This window comes from Mus pahari, chromosome 2 (genome assembly GCF_900095145.1).
Source record: "Mus pahari chromosome 2, PAHARI_EIJ_v1.1, whole genome shotgun sequence".
Lineage (NCBI taxonomy): Eukaryota > Metazoa > Chordata > Mammalia > Rodentia > Muridae > Mus > Mus pahari.
In genome coordinates, this window is record NC_034591.1 from 158,422,788 (window position 1) to 158,442,725 (window position 19,938).

Genomic DNA, 19,938 nt, shown 5'->3' on the forward strand with positions numbered 1-19,938 from the left:
GCTGTGTTCATCCCTAGTGAGGTCTGCGGATGCCCAGTGGTGTTCTAATGCTTGGATGGGCCCCTGGGAGCTCCCTGTGGGTGGCGGAGGGGACAAGGAGGGGCTGTCATTCTGAAGACAGTAGGAGGAAAGCATGGGAGAAAGGAAGGCATCCCTGTGCTGCTCACAGCCAGAGAGAGCAAGTCGCTGCCCCCACTGACCTTTTCTGTCCGGCAGTTGCTGAGACCTATGCTGTTCACCACGGCCACCTTCCCGTCCAATGCTTGCTGCTCTCGCCTGAGTTGCTCCTTCATCTGGCGAGCTTCTTGGATTGCCTTGGTGACAGCATCGTGGTCATTTAAATAGCCTGGGAACAAGACACAATAGATGTACCAAGTGCATGGGAGAGGGAGAAGCTGATTTCTGGCAGGGCCATTACTTGGTTGGTGGTGGGGTGAAGAGGAGACTGTGGTCATTGGGATCTGAGGGCTCCTGATGTCTACATGGAACTCATGCAGAATGAACGAATGAGCAAGCAGTCATATGTAAGAACACCACATTCATCTTCAGTACAAAGGCACGCTCGCAGCAGATCCGGTTGCTTCTAAATGTTCACAAGTTTATACCTGCTATGTTTTGAAGGTTGAATTAGATTTGAATTGTGCATGCAGGCATGCATGCGTTTGTACGATGAGGGGTGTGTGTGTGTGTGTGTGTGTGTGTGTGTGTGTGTGTGTGTGTGTGTGTGTATCTGTGCGGTGTCCACATAGGTCAGGAGAGGTCCTTGGATTTCCTGCAACTGGAGTCACAGGCAGCTGTGAACCAAGATGCCTATTGGGAACCAAACCTGTCTCCTCTGCAAGAGTAGTATGTGCTTTTAACCACTGAGCCATCTTTTCAGTCCCCAAACTAGAGTATTCCAAAGTTTACAAATATGAAATGCAGAGGTTCAGTCAATTGCCCTCTAAGATCTATGTGCTGGTAATAGCAACTGCAGTTCCCAAGCCTCTCAGAGTATCAGAAAATTCAGGTCAGAGTGTATGGCTAGTGCAATCAGGTCTGTGACAGATGGGATAAGTCATTAGCTGACTGGAAGAAGCACTACCCCACCCCCATAAATCCACTTTCTGTGGACATGATCTACAGGTGGCAGTGGTTTCCTGTGGGTCTAAACTCCTAAGCATGAGGAGACTAGACTTCAGGCACAGAATATGACCAATAACCTGCAATCAGTAAGACATCATGGGTAGTATTAACTCTGGCCTCTGTTAACTCAGTCTAGATGGCCAGCTTGGGTCTAAAACTCCCTGGCCCAGGCAGTCAAAGTCTCTGCCAAAATAGTCGAAAAGGACACTGAGTGAGGGGGCTAAGGTGATATTAACTTGCTCTCAATGGAACTGCTGGTCATTTACTTATTTGCTGTGTATTACTGTACAGAACATTGTTTTAGGGTAGAGAATTCAGAAAAAAACAAAACAAAACAGTGCATTTTGCAACTATTTAAAGGATGGCTAAAATTCTGTTGCTCACTCCCTATCTTTTAAGTGGGGCATAAAATGGCCTAAGATGGATCTGTAATATGAAATTGCCCAGAAAAGGGACTTGTTTGTGACACGAGGCTAAATCTAACCAGATCCATTGGTGAGCTGTGACAGATGGAGGGACTGTGAGACAGAAGGCAGGCACTAATCACACATAAAATGACCGGCTTGCCTCAACATGTTCCACGAATTCCAGCAAACTTTACACCCTAATCCATTTTTAGAACAAAAAACATCTGGGCCATAAATCCTCTAATCTGCCAAAACACGCTATTAAATCCCACGATTTGTTGAAAAACACTAAGATTAAAGAAAGGAAATATAAAACGGCTAGCTGGCTGCCTTGCTACGAAAGTGTTATTAATACTCTTTCTTTGTGTCATTATGAACGTTCTGGTACTAAAGAGCCTTTTCTAATCATGTCAGATTACATACCCTCATTGCATAGCTTTTCTGTCTGACCTGCTGACTGCCAAAAACTCATCAAATATTTTCTCGCTGCTTAAAAATTCTACTGAAAGTACTGAAGGGAGACCCACATAGTATGGTTCTGGTGAGGACTGGTAAAGTTTGGTTCCGCAGTGGTCGTCCTGGCTTTCCTTGTCACAGGCTAATCCTGGTCCTCTCGTCTTCTCAGGTCCATAAGTATGTCCCAGATGAGGTCATACAAGGGGGGGGGGGATTGAGAGTGATTACTGTGCTTTTTAGAAATAGTCACTGGAATTGATCCAAAGACCAAACTGCTGCTTCACATACACATGATGTTTACACCAAGGACTGCTTGGGGTGGACATCTGTTGCTGAGGATAGACCTGCCTTCAGTGACACTCTCCCCAGTATCGTGAACAATCCCCTCAACGTGTTATCCCCGGTGCATCCTGACCTGCTGAACTCTGGTAGCAACCCAGCCCTTCTGTGATAAGCCTGGGTGTGCTTGTTTAGTCGGTCCTCGGAACACCAGTCTGCTTGTCCTGGCCCCTGACCCCTGTCTCTACTCAACCTGGCGATGTATGCTTTTTATACTCTATTTAGTCTCTCTATGGTCTGTTTCGCTTCCCCAGAACACAAATATATTTGAAACGGTTTAGCACATGGTGTTGAATAAAAGCATGAATTCTTTAAGCTTTTTACAGACTGCCAAGATAGCACTGTGTAGGAAAACAGTTAATATGGATAGACGGGGAATGTAAACGATGGTGAGGTAGGAACTGAACCCATGTGGGGCAAGGGCCACTTCAGCCGTGGGGAGGGTCGGTGAGGTTCAAATAGGTGCTGGCTCAGAAATAAACATTGCTTTTGGAGACCCTTGTGTTTCAGTAGTAACGCTGTGTTACATTCTAAAATTGGTATCTGGCCTGCTAACTCTGAAAGCCGCGCCGTATGTTACAGAGTTCAGCCATGGCATGGGTTGGCTCCCTGTATCCGCCCAGTGTCATTTTAGCATGCTCAGCTGATGTCTTCTTTCCCCTGCTGGCTCCCCTCACCCATGTCCTTGCATTGCCTTGCCTTGGATTCTAGAAAGAATGGTTGGAGATTTTATATATGTATATGTATGTATATGTGTATGTGTACATGTATGTTTATATGTATATGTATCTATGGTGTGTGCATATGTATATATATATATATATATATATATGTATCTATGGTGTGTGTATATATGGTGTGATTTTATATATGTATATGTATATGATGTATATGTATATATGGTGTGTATACACACACTTACCTGTGAATAATACAACATGAGCTCCCTACCTTCCTCCTCGTGCCAACTGACTTCATTCTGTCACCTGTTTCATTGATCATGACAGACTTCTTTACAGTTATCAAAAATGTCCTAGACCAAAGGTCTACAGTTTTTCTTGCCCCCCATTTATGTTTCTTATCTTTAAACCATTTCCACACTTACCTCAACTTTAAGTGTGAGGTTACCTCCTCCCTCCAAATTAGCAAATTAAGTTGTTCCTCAAACTTTACTTTTACCATGCCCCCAAGTCAAGCTCCTTATGTTTGCTCCAGGGGTGTGCTCTCTCCCATCCTCTCTTCTCTCTGGCTGGAGCTAACACCTCTCTGCTGCTTCCCAGGGCCTGGAGTTGCTGAATTTCAAAGCATTTTGGCACAATGGCCTCCCAGGGTATCCTGACAGTGTGAAGCTCCCACATCCACTTATTCTGGTATAAGGCCATCTTTCTCCCAGGGCGTCTCATCACTTCGAGATTTTTGCCCTGGAAAGTTTTTGTACCTGCTCCTTAAATTTTGGTTCAACTTCCCAATCAATAAGGGGGAAAACATGATCTATGTTGGACCAGCCTGAAGCAAAACTTTAGCCACGTGGCAGTCCTTCAGGTCGTCTTACTTTTTTCTCAGTTGCTCCATTGCTTAAGTGTGGGTGACACAACATTAGCGAATGGTGTCAAGAGCAACTGAGTTAATATGGTCTCCAGACATAATAAATGTCCCATGACAGCATTAGCTGTCACCTTGTTTACAAAGTGGCCCTGAGAAGTGAGTGGAATTGGCAGACTGGATTCTGAGGGATCTGGGTTTCTGTTTATGGGAAGTGTGATGACTGACAAGTTGTAACAATTGCTCTGGCTTCTGTTCTTCTCTGCTGTATATAATGGCTGCAGCGTGGATGGGTACGAGGTGAAGACATGTGCCTGAGAGGCAGAGCCACTTGGTGTGTGGGGAGGCACTTCATCCCAGAAATGTCCTAACTTCATTTCTGTCTCCTGTTTCTTTGCCCTCTCTGATTCCTCTTGGGACTTTCATGGTAGGACTTTGTTTGTGATGGTGAGAAGTGTGAAGGGCCGGCATCTCATAGTTGTTGGTACAGAGACCCATGAATGGATATGGAATGTTACTCAAGAGGAGAGGGCTGGCCTGGCATACACAGAGGCCCTGGGTGTGAACCCCAGTGCTAAGCAAATAAATAAGCAAACACAAGTTCAATTCAGCCCAAGGCTATCTGCTAGAGTTCAAAATGACACACCAAAACTGACGGCTTGCTAAGTGATAGTCTGTTACTGTTTCCTTGTTTTGTTTTCTGTTTTTTAATGTCGTTGTTTACAAATTCAGACAGCAGTTACATCTATAGTTAGGATCTGAAGGGATTAGACATGTATAGAAGTTGAATGAACTCCTCAGAGGAAAACTTGAGGGCTAACAGCAATATGACTTCTAGCTAATACTTCAAAGGAGGCAACTAATGTTTTGCCTTCACTTCCAGAAACGCTCTTTTCTCCTCCCCTCTCTGTGTATTCTTCCTTCTCTCTGTCTATATATCTGTCTCTGTCTCTCTGACTCTCAGTTTCTGTCTTTCCTCTGTATGCACGTGTGTATGCAAACATGGTATGTGTGTGGGGTGTGTGTGTATGTGTGTAAGGGTCCACTAGGGTACACGTGTGGGTGGAATCCATAGCTATATTTCAAGGGTCGTTCCTCTGGGGCCATGAACCTTACTTTCTGAGACACGGTTTCCCATGGTCATGGGGCACATCACACGGTGAAGCTGGCATTTTTTTTTTTCCAATGTAGATTCTAGGTCTTGAATGTGGGTCTCCATGTTTACAAGGGAGGCAGTGACATAGCCATTTCCCTAGACTACAGCCTATAGTTTTACCTGTTTCTCTGAGACCTGAGGGGCTGTCCAACATACTATATACACCAAAGACAGAAACAAAGAAACAACCACTGCCAGCTTCAAACCCTACTATATGAATGTGTACCTCTGCATACATGTACATGTATATGTATATATGTTTTCCTACTCAACTTCTCTACCTGCATGCCCTATGAGTCCCTGAAATGCAGCCTGTGTATCTCAGAACTCACCATCATCTTCCTGCCTCAAGCTGTCCTTTCTACATTCCACCGAACTTCCCAGTAGCCTATCCCAGCCCTTGGATGTCATCATCTAAGATTAGATTCCTCGCCTGACCTGGATACCAGTCAAGTCTCATTGTTGAGCATTCATTCCTCAGCTCTTAAATTTGCTTACCCATGACCCATGTTCCCTGCTTTCAGTAACGGCATCCCATCATCCATTTAGGCTAATCTCATCCTTTATTACTGTTCGCTATCTTCATAGTTATGTTCCCAGCATCTGTCTTTACTCTGCTTCCAGTCTTCCAGACAAAGTATTAGGATGTGAAAAGCCTCTGCTTGAAAAACTGGTCTCTTGGTAGCTTTGTGCTTAAAGTAGCATTTTGTGAATTGATGATCTGTCATTGTTTGTAAAAAAAAAAAAAATGATGTTCAAAGTAAGTGAATTAGAGTTAAATGCCTTCAGAGTTTTGGCTATGGTTATGTGCCTTGAGAATCTTCAAGAGAGAATGACAGTCTTTAGTCTTGCCTATACACCTTACAACTTTCAAAACTCCTAACATTTTCCCCCAACCATCATTCTGGGATAAGCCCCGAGAGATTTAACAGGGCCTGAAAGCCCCTTCATGTTGTCGGACATTTGATCTTCCCATGCCTCTGTCTATCTCTCACAAGACCCTGCCTGAGTTGCAAAGGGACAGTGCCCAGTCCAGAGACTTTCCTAATTCCCTTCTCTATAAACTCCTCATCTGCTGGAATGTTCTCCCACTCTGCTGTGTTTGGGAATTTCTTCAGGCATTATTCTCTGTAAGGACCTCTCTGACACAGTGCAGACCTGCTCCAGGCAAGTTCTGGGAAGCCTGCTTATCTACTCCTTTGAAGCCTTGTAAATACTTTGCTCATCACACAGGCCTGCATTTTCCTAAGCATGTGGTCTCAGCTTGTCTGTTCGTCAACTACTGGAGGGCATTTAAAATATTCTCTCTCTCCTCTCTCTCTCTCTCTGTGTGTGTGTGTGTGTATGTGTGTGTGTGTGTGTATGTGTGTACAAGTATCCTCAAAGGACAGAACAGGAAGAAGGCATTGTTTCTCCCAGGCAGTTTTGATTCTCCTGATTCCCTTGCAGAGAAAAGAACTCTAGCTCCCTGCAAGAGCAGCAAATACTCTTAGCCACCAAGCTATCTCTCCACCCCAATGGGCATGATTTTTGTTGTTTGTTTGTTTGTTTGTTTTCCTGTTTTTGTTTTGTTTTGGTTTTTTGGTTTTGGATTTTTTGTTTTAATCTTTCATTTGTTCCATCACAAGACTATTTTAAAGGAATATGCCTGTATTTCTCTGAGCTTCTGTCGTCATATAACTGACAAGTTCATTTCAATGAAAAGCTTCACTCCATGGCACAGAAGTGTTAAAAGGTGATGGGGCTGGCAGACATATCAAGCCAACACAGAGTCTTACACCTATGTATACATCCTGTGCAAGACTGTTTATTTTTTTTAAATGACATGTATTTAGTGCATATATAGTTTGCAGGAATTGAACTCAGGTCTTCAGGATTAGGGGGAATCCTTTTTACCCACTGATCTATCGCACTGACCCCGTGACCCTGTAAACATTTGTAGTGTCACATAAAAGTTGGAGTACGTCACAAGACTTCCTGCAAAATTTCCTGAATTTCAGATCAGTTATGAAAGGTCAGGCTCTGGATGTATAATATGCATATCTTCATCCTAGAAAGTCATAAACATAACAAGAGTTTGTTAACTGTGAAGTGTCGTGTACTCATAAATGGTTTCCAGCTGTGGTAGGGTGGCAATGCTCACTTCCTGAAGTGGCGGTGGCTTCCTGTGAACAATAACAGCCTCACTTAGACTTCAATGGCAACACAGAGTTGCCTCATCTTGTCTCTTGTGTAAGTTCTTCTCACTAGAGATGTAAAGTACTCCCCGGGCACAGTGGTTCATGCCTGCCATGCCAGCACTCGGGAGTGGGGCAAGAAGGACAGGCTTCAGAGTCCAAGGCCAGCCGGGGCTATGGGGTATGCTGCTAACACAGTTTACACACTTGAACACACTTCTTTTATTTATGTGGGCCTGTGCCTATTGAGGACAATGGAAGTACACTTTTAATGTTCATGGGTTTCTGAGGGACTTTAAGGCGAGGGTAACCTGTTCTAACAGGAGGCACAGTTATGCTATGTCAGATGTGTGTGCCTCTGCTTGCTTCCTAAAGTTTAAAAATGCATGGCATAGAGAAAATATAAATACATCTTACATCTTTCTTCTCGTCTCTTTTCTTTTTTTCTTTCATTCTTTCCTTCCTTCTTTCTTACTTCCTTTTCATTCTCTCTGTCTCTGTCTCTCTGTCCTGTCTTTGTGTGTGCCTGTGTAGGGGTTAGAAGATGGATCTTAGGATTCAGGCCTGCCCTTCCACTATGTATCTCCTGAGAATCAAACTCAGGTTATTAGGTTTTCCATCAAGGACCTTTATCTGCTCAGTCATGCAGTAGCCCACACAGGAAGTGTTCAACTTCCACTCACATGAGTGAAAGATAAACCATTAAGAGAGAGGCCATTAAGAGGCAAAATGGGGCCAGAAAGAATGCCAGCTCAGGGACTTCAGGCCCCACTGACATATAGTGGCAAGTATAGATAACTTAATTGCTGAGCTACCATGCATAGATATAATTTCCCTAATAAAATTAGGAGGCAAGGGAATGAAGCTCAGTGATGAGGTGCATCCCTGGGATGTGGACATCCTTGGGCCAGCTCCTTGTCATTGACACACGCAAAAAATCAGAGACATACTACTACTGTTTGTCCTCCCAAGGAAACTTACTCCAGATGCCCACAGAGGTGACAACGCACCTCAGATCCCTACAAACAGGAATGCTGGACCAGATAACATAGGTGTCTGTCTGCTCTATCTAGGCCTATACTTTTGGAATAGTCACAGTGAGGAAATGGGTAGAAAAACATCTCGTGGAGTGTTTGCAGAGATAAACGTACGTGAAACATAAGTAGAGAGGACCTATGCAGGCACAGTGACATCGGCCTAGTCAGTCTCAAATTACCCACCATTCCTCTGGACTGCTTGTGCTTGGTACCTAGCACCTGTCTACCAATCAAAAGCATTCTTGTAGGACATACTCATTAGAGTATACTGGCCACCAACCTTAAAAAGTCACTTTCTATATGTGTAGCTAATAGACAGATAGCAAAAAGCTGGTGTCATTAACGATAACTCAAAGTTATCTTTTGGTCCACCGTTGTCCATGGTTTATTAATGGCCTAAAACATTAATTTTTCTTTCAGAGTGACCTTTACAACACCATTAATCCTCCCGGCTTTTACCCAACTACATTATTTCTCATTATAGTCTCAGCTTTCAACATCTACATTTGTTGAAAAGAGAAAAGTAAATTGTAGTGGCCTCAAACCCTTGGAAAATATGAGGGCTGTAGATATGGTAAAAGGATTTTGCAGGATGGGGGAAAGAGATGTTTTATTACAGTGATAGAGAAAGCCATATGATAAGTATCATTAAATACATTCTTGTCTTTATAAAATAGTTGGCCATCCTTAATCTTTGAGAATGCTGACGTAAAACTATCTATAGGCATGAATATATATACATATATATGCACATGTATAATCATTATATTAGAAAGCAGGGTTTGAATAATATTTTTAAAGTAGGCCATATGTCAATACCATGATATTTATGACCTCTGTTTGTTTAAGGAAGTGGATCCTTTTTGCCAGATCAAATGTTTTCTTACACACTCAGTCCACAGAAGCTGATCTAGCTTTCTGTCCTTTAGGACAATGTGCAGAGGAGTTAGTGTCAGACCATAGCATTGAGAGGCCTACGTAGGTTCCAAACTTCAGTTTTCCCTGGTTTTCACCAACTGTTGGCCCTGCCCTGTGCTGAATCAGCACCAGTAAATAACCTTGAGTTCTGCTTTGTAGAAATCAGTGTTTGGAAATGCCTTTTGCTTTGTCTAGCTTTCAATTTCCCTGACTCTGGAGCAATTTTTTATTTCCTTCTGCTAAGGCAAGTCCTTCTAGCAACCCTGTCTCTCTGCTATGATAGCGTCCCCTCACTCTCTTTCAGGGCCATGCATCTCTCCACTTTTCTCCTCTTCCTCATTGGAGAGGAATATGCGACTATCTATCTATCAATCCATCTATCATCTGTCTATCATCTATCTATCTATCTATCTATCTATCTATCTATCTATCTATCTATCTATCTATCATCTATCTATCTATCTATCTATCATCTATCTATCTATCNATCTATCTATCTATCTATCATCTATCTATCTATCTATCTATCTATCTATCTATCTATCTATCTATCATCTATCTATCTATCTATCTATCATCTGTCTATCATCTATCTAACCATCCATCCATCCATCCATTCACTTATCCCTCCCCATTTTAAACCTAGGTCTACTTGACCTCCACAGTTACTTCTAGATAGATAGATCACATTCGTAAGAGAACCCATATTGCTGAGTGACCTGGATCATGCACTGGACTATCCTGTTCTCCAAATCATTGCAACTGGAAGTCTGGTGAGATTACTCCACTTGGTCTTCAGAATCGATGTATCTGTGAACTCCAGGGAAAGGCAAGCGCTCGCCTGCTTCATGTTCTTATGCTCTTCTGCAGAGCACGCCACCATCAAATGGCCCCTGCTATGTGCAACTCTATGCAGGGCCACCTCACATTGCCCTGTTGTTCTGTTTGCCTATGAGGTACCTGTTGACTTGCATGCATGGGGTTACTCTGCCATGTAAGTGCTACTATGAGTTCATAGGTGACGAGGTAATGGCAGCTATCCCGAACTGCTCACAGAAAGATTTCTTTCCATTGTGAGTCTGCTAGTTGACTGAAGGTGTTCCCAATAGCACCTACACGATGGTTGTCTCTGCAGTGCGACCTCTCTGAGCTTCTGAAAGTTACTGCAGTGACTGAGAACTTCCTCACACTACCTATATGTATGGCATTTGATCTTCACTTGTTTTAAACAGTCTTTTTAGACAGTTTTCCACCTAGAAAAATGTGTTGTAGATTAAAAATGTGTTCGAATCATCTTTGAGATTTTTTTTTCCCCTTCAAACGTTGGAGGCTGATTCCCCTTTTCTAAGTTCGGTTTCAGAAAAGCAGGACAGACTTGGTGGGAATTTGATAGGCAGGACATATACACCACAGCTTTGGGGTCACTTACTGGGAAGTTTTCCTACCACATGATGCGTGACTCCAGGGTAGGTTTGTGTGACCAAGAACTGAGGTCTCCAGCTATGAATTAGGCAAGTGAGTTGTCTACCTCCAGTGAGGTCCACAGGGGTCTGTTTTTCTGGCCAGCATCCTATGAACATTTGAACTATCTTAAGTAGCTGAGTTTCCCCTTTGCAACTGAGAAAATGTTCATTTAAAATTTGGAGCTGTTTTTTTATACCACACTTAGCTATACATCGGAGGCATCTATGGTTCTTTACTTCTTACCAGACACCCTCCTTCCTGGTGAACTGCTCTAGTTAAGCAATAATCTCTGCATCTAACAGCCTAGCTCTGCTCTTAGGTAGCAAACAGGGTCACAGTTCCCCCCTGAGCACTTGTGACGAAAGGCTTCCTTGTTCTTGTGATCCAAGAACACTACATTTTATAAGTGTCCCTTCCAGTTTTGTCCTGATAACAGAAACACCCTGTTCTCCTGTCTCCACTGTGGTGCACTTGACTTTTTCAGAGTATGCTTGCATCCCTCCAGAATCCCATTAGCCTATTTCTATATCATGTAAAACCCTCATAACCTGTATTGGCTGGTTTTGTGTGTCGACTTGACAAAGTCTGGAGTTATCACAGAGAAAGGAGCTTCAGTTGGGGAAATGCCTCCATGAGATCCAACTGTGGGGCATTTTCCCAATTAGTGATCAAGTGGGGAGGCCCCTTGTGGGTGGTGCCATCCCTGGGCTGGTAGTCTTGGGTTCTATAAGACAGCAGGCTGAGCAAGCCAGGGGAAGCAAGCCAGTAAGTAACATCCCTCCATGGCCTCTGCATCAGCTCCTGATTCCTGACCTGCTTGAGTTCCAGTTCTGAAGTCCTTTGGTGATGAACAGCAGTATGGAAGTGTAAGTTGAATAAACCCTTTCCTCCCCAACTTGCTTCTTGCTCATGTTGTTTGTGCAGGAATAGCAACCCTGACTAGGACAGAACCTTATACAATAGCAGTGCTTTCACAGAACAATGTTGTTCACTGTCAATACTGTTAAGTTCTGATCGCATCAGACACATACTTCTCCAGGGGTTTTCTCTTTTTCTTATGGCCTAGAATGTCTATGACTGTATCGGTTCTTAAAGTTCAGTTTAGGTTCTGCTATTTGTAAGTTAGTCTAGCTTGGTTCTTCCTGGTAGAATGCAGTGCTCTTCTCTTTAACTGCAGGATTATAGTTGAGCTGTGGAGTCCCCTTCAGTGTTTCTGAGTTATATTGTAACACCTCCAGGATTATAGTTGAGCTGTGGAGTTGCCTTCAGTGTTTCTGAGTTATATTGTAACACCTCCCAAAGTAATCATGTAGTACTCAGGGCTAAACTGTGCTACAGGATTCCCAATCAGACAGAAAAAATTAAATGTGTCGATTGTGTATGTTATAATCATGAATGAAAAAAAATAATAGTATTAGTTAACTCGTGAGGAATCACAGTTACAGGAAAACCAAAGGTGTTCAATTGGAATTTCCAATCAGGATAGAACAGAACAAACTTCATATCTCATGACTGATAGTTAACCTAAACAGAGTGTATTCCTCAATATATAGTCTACATAAATTCACACACATCACAACAATAAAAATATCTCAGTGATAGTAAAGGTAAGTCACTTAGGAGCAAAAATTTAGAACCAATTTTCACTGTAATTAATCATTCATGCCTCTTTAAAAAAATAAACTAAAAGGCAAAGTTTCACACTTTCAGATTGTCAGGGTCAGTATCAATCAGAATGGGTTAGAAATGTCACTTGCATGCTTAAACCAGAGCTTAGGATAGTAAGTCCAATTACATTTCCCTCATTAGCTCAAGACATGTGCAGCCTTCGTACAAGATGTCATCCAAATGCCGTGAATGGAAAATCAATAAGAGCAAGAGAAACATAACTTACCTATTGTGCTAACTCTCGTGGAAGGACTAGCTAACGCTGCCGGGACCGAGGCTTTGAGGGGGCCCGCCCCACTGTTTATTCTCAGAGCTGGCATGTGAGGAGAGGTGGGTGATGCAGGTGATTTGCCATCAGAGGTCTTGGGCTTAGCTGATAGGTTCAGTGGCTGGGCCACTTCATCCTGCAAGGACAAGGCAAGGCTGAGCAGAAACATCTAGAAAAGCACAGGCACACAGCCTGTCATTTCCCATCAATCCTCTGCACATTTGCTCTCAACATCGCAATGTCTGCTTAGCTGCTGACACAGTGTCACTTTCAACTACATTCTACAGAGCCCTGGTTATGTAACAGGAAGCACACACCCCTGCCCTCTGCTACCCACAGGAAGCAGTCTTGGGATATAACCCGGAAGAACTACTCTAATGGAGCCAATCTCCTATGTGCGCTCTCACTGTGAGACATTTATGCACAGGTCATATACAATTATCATGCTGGTCAGCCTTTTCTATTTGTTTTTGATCTCTGGAACAGGCCAGTTAAATTTCAAGCATCTTTGTCCAAGTTAGCACCTGGTACATCCATGGGTGTGTGGCTCTGTTCAGAACTGCTCTCCCCATGGAATATATAACGAATGTTCTAAGAAATAATTATGTACTCTATGTTTCACAAAAGCAATTTTAGCTTTTCATCTACAAATTAAAAACATGATTAATATTATGGTAACACGTATTACCCAGACACCTAAATAAACACTACCATGGACATAAAGTAAAATCCAGAAGAGGCTCAAAATATTCACTGTAAAATCACATAACACAAATATCTAAGACCAATTCAGTATAGTGACGTCAGTTATTCTATGCTTGGAGAACGTTGCTGATGTAGAAGCTTCATCATTAGCTCCCAGGTTGCTACTCATATAACATTTATGAATGTAGTACAGCTGGGAAAGTTTGTGTTGCATCATAGGAATCAGACACAGTAGCTCTACTCTACCCTCATCATTTCAAACCATTCTATCTCTCTGTTATGCTCAAAAACTGGAACTTCCTGGCAATCGTTTATATCAGACTTAGTAGCACTCAAATTTGACTCTAGAATAAAGATTTACTTTGAAATATTATTTCATGAGTTAAGAGTATATGTGATATTCATCAATATCAGGAATTTTAAAGTGAAATGATCTTTAATCAAATAGGGCAAATAGGTAGCCAAGAAACATATGCTAATTGCTACAACTTCTCACTATGTACATTGATATATATCTATATATACAAACTTACATATATGTTTACATATGAACAAATTCTGGAAATATTTCCCACTACAATTAAACATTTGTACCTCTTAAAAGTAGACTAAAAGGCAAAAGCCTTACACATAAATATTACTGCAACTTTTCGATTTTCAGAGTCAGTAGAACTATCTATGTATCTATGTATCTATGTATCTATGTATCTATGTATCTATGTATCTATGTATCTATCTATCTATCTATCTATCTATCTATCTATCTATCTATCTATCTATCTATTAATCTATCTATAGTGTATGTACATCAGCAAGCTATTAAAAATCATTTCATAAAAAATTGTGATTTTTTTTTATCAAAGGTATGTAGTACACACTGTGTCTTGAAAGGAGCTCGTTATTAGGTTATAGATTCTGTGCACTTAGAAACCTGTGAACAGATTAGGAAAAACTATTCTTATAACCTCTTTCTTAAGCTATGATTTGTGTTACAAAGAAAAGTATGTTTTTTTAAACCAATGAGGTAATTTCTATTGGCTATGTGATAGCTACTATGTAAAATTATATCCATTTATAGACTCTTGATAAGTAGTAAAATGAGATGGCTCCCTTACTGATGGGGAGATATGACTCGCAACCATTTTTCCACTTAAAAAGGTAGAGAGGCCAAAGTGTCCCCGTCCTACTTAGTGTGATCCGCTCAGTTGAGTTCTTCAGCTAGAACCTCCAGATACCTCAGTTGGAAGGAACTTGAAGTAATGTGTGTCCATTGCATCGATATATAGTTCATATATACCAGAACTGTGCATAGGTCAGTACTGTCTATAGAGGCTGAGAACTGATTTCACGGCCAACTCTCGCCAATGCTTGGAGGTGGCCTCCAGCAACCTGGGTTTAAACAAGTATTTTCCAGTGATTCTGATGTACTCTAGAGGTTGACAGCTATTGACTTATAAAGGAGGCAACTTTAAAAGATTATACTAGGTTTCAGAAAGCTTCTCCAATGGAAGTGCACACTTTTTAAGATATGTAATACGACTACAGTCTTCAACCTTTGGCTTAGATATATACTAATAAAATTAGAAACAGTGTTTGGATAAAAACTTAGTGCTACAAAGGTTGGCCAGGTGAGAGAGGTGGGACAGGGAATTCTGGGATAAGAATCTGTACTTCTTCATCAATTGAGTCTCGTATCCTGACAGTCTGGTAGATGATTAATGCTGGAGATGACTTTTTAGTCAATGGTTCAGTCTCTGGGACCCCCTCGCTGCACCCAAGGGACTAGGATAGTTGACTCTGTTGATCTTTCTGTGGTGTTACTGTCCTGTTCTGATCTCTCAGTCCTTCCTCAACTCCTCACAAGACTCCCAGAGCTCCCTCTGATGTTTGGCTGTGGGTCTCTACATCTGTTTCAATCAGCTGCTAGGTGGAGCCTTGAAAGTATAACAGAATATCATGGATAGTCAGGGATTGATTCTTGCCCATGGGGTGGGTCTCGATTTTGGCCAGTCATTGGTTGGCCATTCCCTTCATCTTTGCTCTCTCTTGGGATCAACAACTCTGGCAATACATTTCTGGGAGAGCTTTGGGAAGGTAATGACTTCCATTGACTGTGTAGACAAAGATGGGAAGATAGGGCAGGATATATTCTCAGAGTCAGAGAGGAAGTAGGGTACACAATCAGAGAGCACACACGAGACATTACCAGTGAACCTGACGGAACTGGGGATCCTGACGTGGTAAAATGTCACATGTCTGGGCTTTAAACATTCACAGCTATTACAGGTGCATGCTGACGGGTGACTCAATTTTTTTTGAACACTACGAATGCACTGGAATCTTCAATATTTCCTTCAAGGAGATGCAATGTCTGAGAGACAAAAAGTGCAGGGCCCCAAGGACATATGACAGGTCGACAGTTGCAATTTGATAGAAATGTCATTCAAATTTGCCCTTTCAGTCTCCCCTCCACAGTGTGACAGGCTAGTGGTGGATTTAATCAGAACTCACAGGCATAATTCAGATGCTGGGAACTGCATACATAATTTTGGCCCATGATATTACATCTCACAATTTGGTCAATTTTAATAATTTACTGCTGCTGAGATCATAAAGCAAGGGCCGTTATTCATGAAGAACAGGAAACTTACTGAACCATCCCAATTTTCTATTAATTATTGTTTATTTGACTGAATAAGAATTCTATAGCATTTAACTGGAAGATGGGCTTAGCCTGTGGCTTGCAGGGGGTGGTGTCGTCAGCATAATGGATCTGGGCATAAACACAGAAGGTACTAAGACATTTTCTACCTTGTGTTTCACTTACAGTCCAACCTCTGTGCTTCCCAATAAAACATACATTAAGATATAAATAAATAATTCACATACAAAGGACGCTAAGTAACTTCCAAGGTCAGGAAAACATCTCCCATCCACCAGCAAGCAGGGTAGAAAGCAATTTCTTTTGAGTTACTCAACCAATTGTTGAACAAGGTTGCCACAATGAAACTTTTATAAATGTTGTTACTTTGTAATTATTTCTTTTATACATAAAATGATAGTCCCAGGGATTTTATTTACTTTTTGAATAGCTCCAAATGATAAATGGTTTAGGAAAATCTAAACATAAACAGACATGTAAGCTGAGGTAAACATACTTCAACTCGTGGAAGGCAGTTATTTACATTTGCAGATCTCATTATAGATATTCCAAATCACTTGTTTAATCTTCCATACCACAGTGAGTTTTGTTTCGCTGTTGTCCTGATCCTCTTGCTTCTCCCTCTCAAGTGTGGGGTCACATATGTGAGCCTCCAGGCTTTGCCCACACCTCTGATACAATCAAGTAACCAACGATTTGTTGGAAGAAGCTCAGACAGTGTTAGTGAAGCCTCAGGTTGGCTTCACCATGTGATGCTCTTTTAGCTTCCATGATGACTTTCATCCTAGAGTTTACAAGACTGCATCCTCTGAAGCTCTGATCTTACTGTGTAGTTAGTTATGTCACGTAATCACACAAAGGATCACGTAAGATCAAGAGAGTGAAGTCAGACACACACCTGCTCTCTCTCGAAATCAGGGGGAAAAGTTACGTAGTCAATTCATGTAACTTGGTGACTTCCTGTGATTCTCAGTTGTCTGTGGTACATTACATAAAATATTTCATGATGTTTATATATTTAGACTGTCTTTGAGAAAGGAATGTTCCAATCCTAGTATCATTAATTTCAATTTGACATAGTCTAGAATTACATAGGGAAGGACTCTGTTTTGAAACTCTCTTCTCCTATCTTCCATTTGACTGCATTTCCAGCTCACTCTCATTCTCCCAATCCCCTAACCTTCATGCCCTCTCTCTTTCAGATCCATATCTCCTCTGTTTCAGGAAAGAGCAGGCCTTCAAGGGATATCAACCAAACATAGGCTAGCATGTTACAATAAGTTTCAAGGCAGCCCTACTCGCACTGTTAAGAGTCCCACAAGAACACCAAGCTACACAACAATAACATACAAGTAGAGTTTAGGTCAGATCTATACAGGTTCCCCAATTGTTGATATAGGCTCCTTGATTGTTGCTTCAGTCTCTGTGAGCCCCTATGAGCCCTGGTTAGCTGATTCTGTGGGCCATGTTCTTATGGTGACCTTGGCCTTCTGGCTTCTATAATCTTCCTCCCTCTCTTCTTGAAAAGCAGTTTTAATTAATTTTCTTTGTAAGATTGGCCTATGGCATGTCTATAGGGGAATCTCTCCATTGTTAATTGACATGAAAAAGACTTAGCCCACTGTGAGTGGCACCATTCCCTAGGCAGGTGGTCCTGGGCTGTATAAAAAAGCTACCAAAGCATGAGCCTAATGAACTAGAAGCATTGTTCCATGGTCTCTTTTGTAAGTTCACACTTGAGTTCCTGCCCTGACTTCCTTCAATGACAGACTGTAGCCTAGATGAGAAAGCCAAGTAAACTCTCTATTTCTATACATGGATATTTGGTCAGAGTGTTTTTAATCATGGCAACCTAAACTCCCTACATGGTACATAAAAATCTGATTCTGCAGAGAGAAGTTTTAGGAGTCTATTGCTGAAGATAACTTTTAATAAGCTGCTGGTTCCTTCTTGTTGCCTGAGAATAGGAGGTGAACAAAATCAAAGTTTCGCTCCATTCATCGGCAGCCACTGTGACGTGTCTTGGTAAAAATTAAAACCTCACTTAATAGCTACAGTCCGAGAAGCAGAGACATGGAGGCCTTGATCAAATTGTCTCCTAGTGAAGTAATCCTGCAGATAGATAAGCAAGTGATCTGGAGGAAGAAGGAGTGCAGACTAATTTATAGCTATAAGTAGACTCAAGAAATCCAATCCCTGGGGATCCCAGGACAATTTTATACAAATAGTAAGACAACTAAAATTCAAATATATTTCAGACTGTAGCTCCAGTTCAGTTAATTTTTGAGAACTTTACATTTTATGTGCCTTCATTTTGCTTTCTGTTGCTGGGATGAAACACTGACCAAGCCAGACATGAAGAGGAAAGGCGAACTCACTTTCCAGCTCAAAGTCCACCATTAAGAAAGGTTGGCAGGAACTCAGGGCAGGAACCTGGAAGCAGGAATTGATGCAGAGCCCATGGAGGAACACTGCTTACTGGCTTGCTCCCTGTGGCTTGCTCAGCTTGTTTTCTTATAGACTTCAAGACCACCTACTCAGTGTGGCACCACCCACTGTTGGCTGGACCTTCTCGCTTTAATCTGTATTCAAGAAAATGCCCCCACAGACTTGCCTACAGCTCAACTAAAGGATTTACTCAACTGATGTCCCCTCTTCCAGATGACCCAAGCTTGTGTCCAGTTGACAAAATTTAAATAGCACATATAGTTTTCATACTTTGAAAAATCCAAATGACTAAGAAACAAATATTTTATATAAATATTTTATGTGAAAAAGTCCAAGGCTTTCTTTAGTGGCTGATACGGAGACTTCCTTCTCTCTGCTCTTTAGTCTCCTTTTTCACTCCAAGGTAATTTTAGAAGTAAAAAACCCGAGACATTGGTACCCTAAATTCTTTATGGATCTTTCCTTATCTTCACTCTTGTCTTTTACCACACAGAAGCATATTCATACTGTAGGAGCAAAGTCTTAACTGATAGTGTACAAATAATCATAACCCTTAGAGTATATGTTTTCTCTTTATTTATCTCTCTACTCATTATTACTAATAACTCTTTGTCTGGTATGGCAAGGTCAAGGCATTCTTACATTCCACTGTCTTACAATTTTTACCTAAATTAGGGCTGGAAATCAAACATTTATTTGCCAATTAATTTTTATATTGCTTGTATGGAAATGAATAAGATCAAATAAACACAGTCAATAATCCCACATTGGGACTTGGGGGCTGTCTTAGAGTTTAAGGGCACTGGCTACTTGTGTAGAGGTCCTAGATTCAATTCCCAACATCTAAAAATGAGCTCATGTCAGCCTATAACTTCAGTTTTAGGGGATCTAACATCCATTTTTGGCCTCAGTGGCACTGTGTATATGTGGTGCATATACATATATACATAATACATAAATGTTAAAAATCAATAGCCCAAAATAAATCAATCTATCATTAGTTGAGCAGCATTTTCTCCATTTATCAATGGTTATTATATGATGAGCACTAGATATTCATGGATCTTATCAGCTCAACCAACTTACAAAGTGCTTAGGACAGAAGCTCTTTCTCAAGAACAAATCCTTGCATTCTGAATTTCACATTAAAAACTGCACACCCAGTTCCGGACATTTGGGGTAGGCATGCTTTCACCATGGTGGTGATGCCTTTAAATCCAGATGTATAAAACACAGGCCCTGTGTCCTTTAGCTCAGCTCCAACCTGCTCCTTTCTCATTGGTTCCCATTCTCTGTCTTCTCACAGACTGTAGCCTCTGCCTGATTCCCCTAACAGTGCATTCGAGGTCTACAGTATGGGGACCTTTACACGAAAGAGAGTAAGACAGCACTTTTTTTTTTTTACTTTGAGTTGCTTGTTTTTAATTAAAGTTATTCCAGCAATAATCATCACTGAATTTGTCATTTGAAATTCCCTCTGTTCCTTCTCTAGTAATACTTCGGCTGGCTATTTTCCAACTTTTTATTTAACAACTCAATGCTATGAATCTTAAACATACACAGACG

General features: G+C 41.5%; 1 protein-coding gene across 17 annotated transcripts in view; it reads right to left on the reverse strand.

The window, feature by feature from the left end:
* The window catches only part of Sox5 (SRY-box transcription factor 5), a 943,592-nt gene that overhangs the window by 27,042 nt on the left and 896,612 nt on the right, over window positions 1-19,938 (reverse strand). For all 17 annotated transcript variants that reach the window (XM_029534576.1, XM_029534569.1, XM_029534568.1 and 14 more), the window contains 2 exons: window positions 12,516-12,693; window positions 201-346 (listed from right to left, as the gene is read on the reverse strand). In XM_029534576.1, the coding sequence (XP_029390436.1) occupies window positions 201-346; window positions 12,516-12,693 (324 nt within the window). The remainder of the gene's footprint in view (window positions 1-200; window positions 347-12,515; window positions 12,694-19,938) is intronic.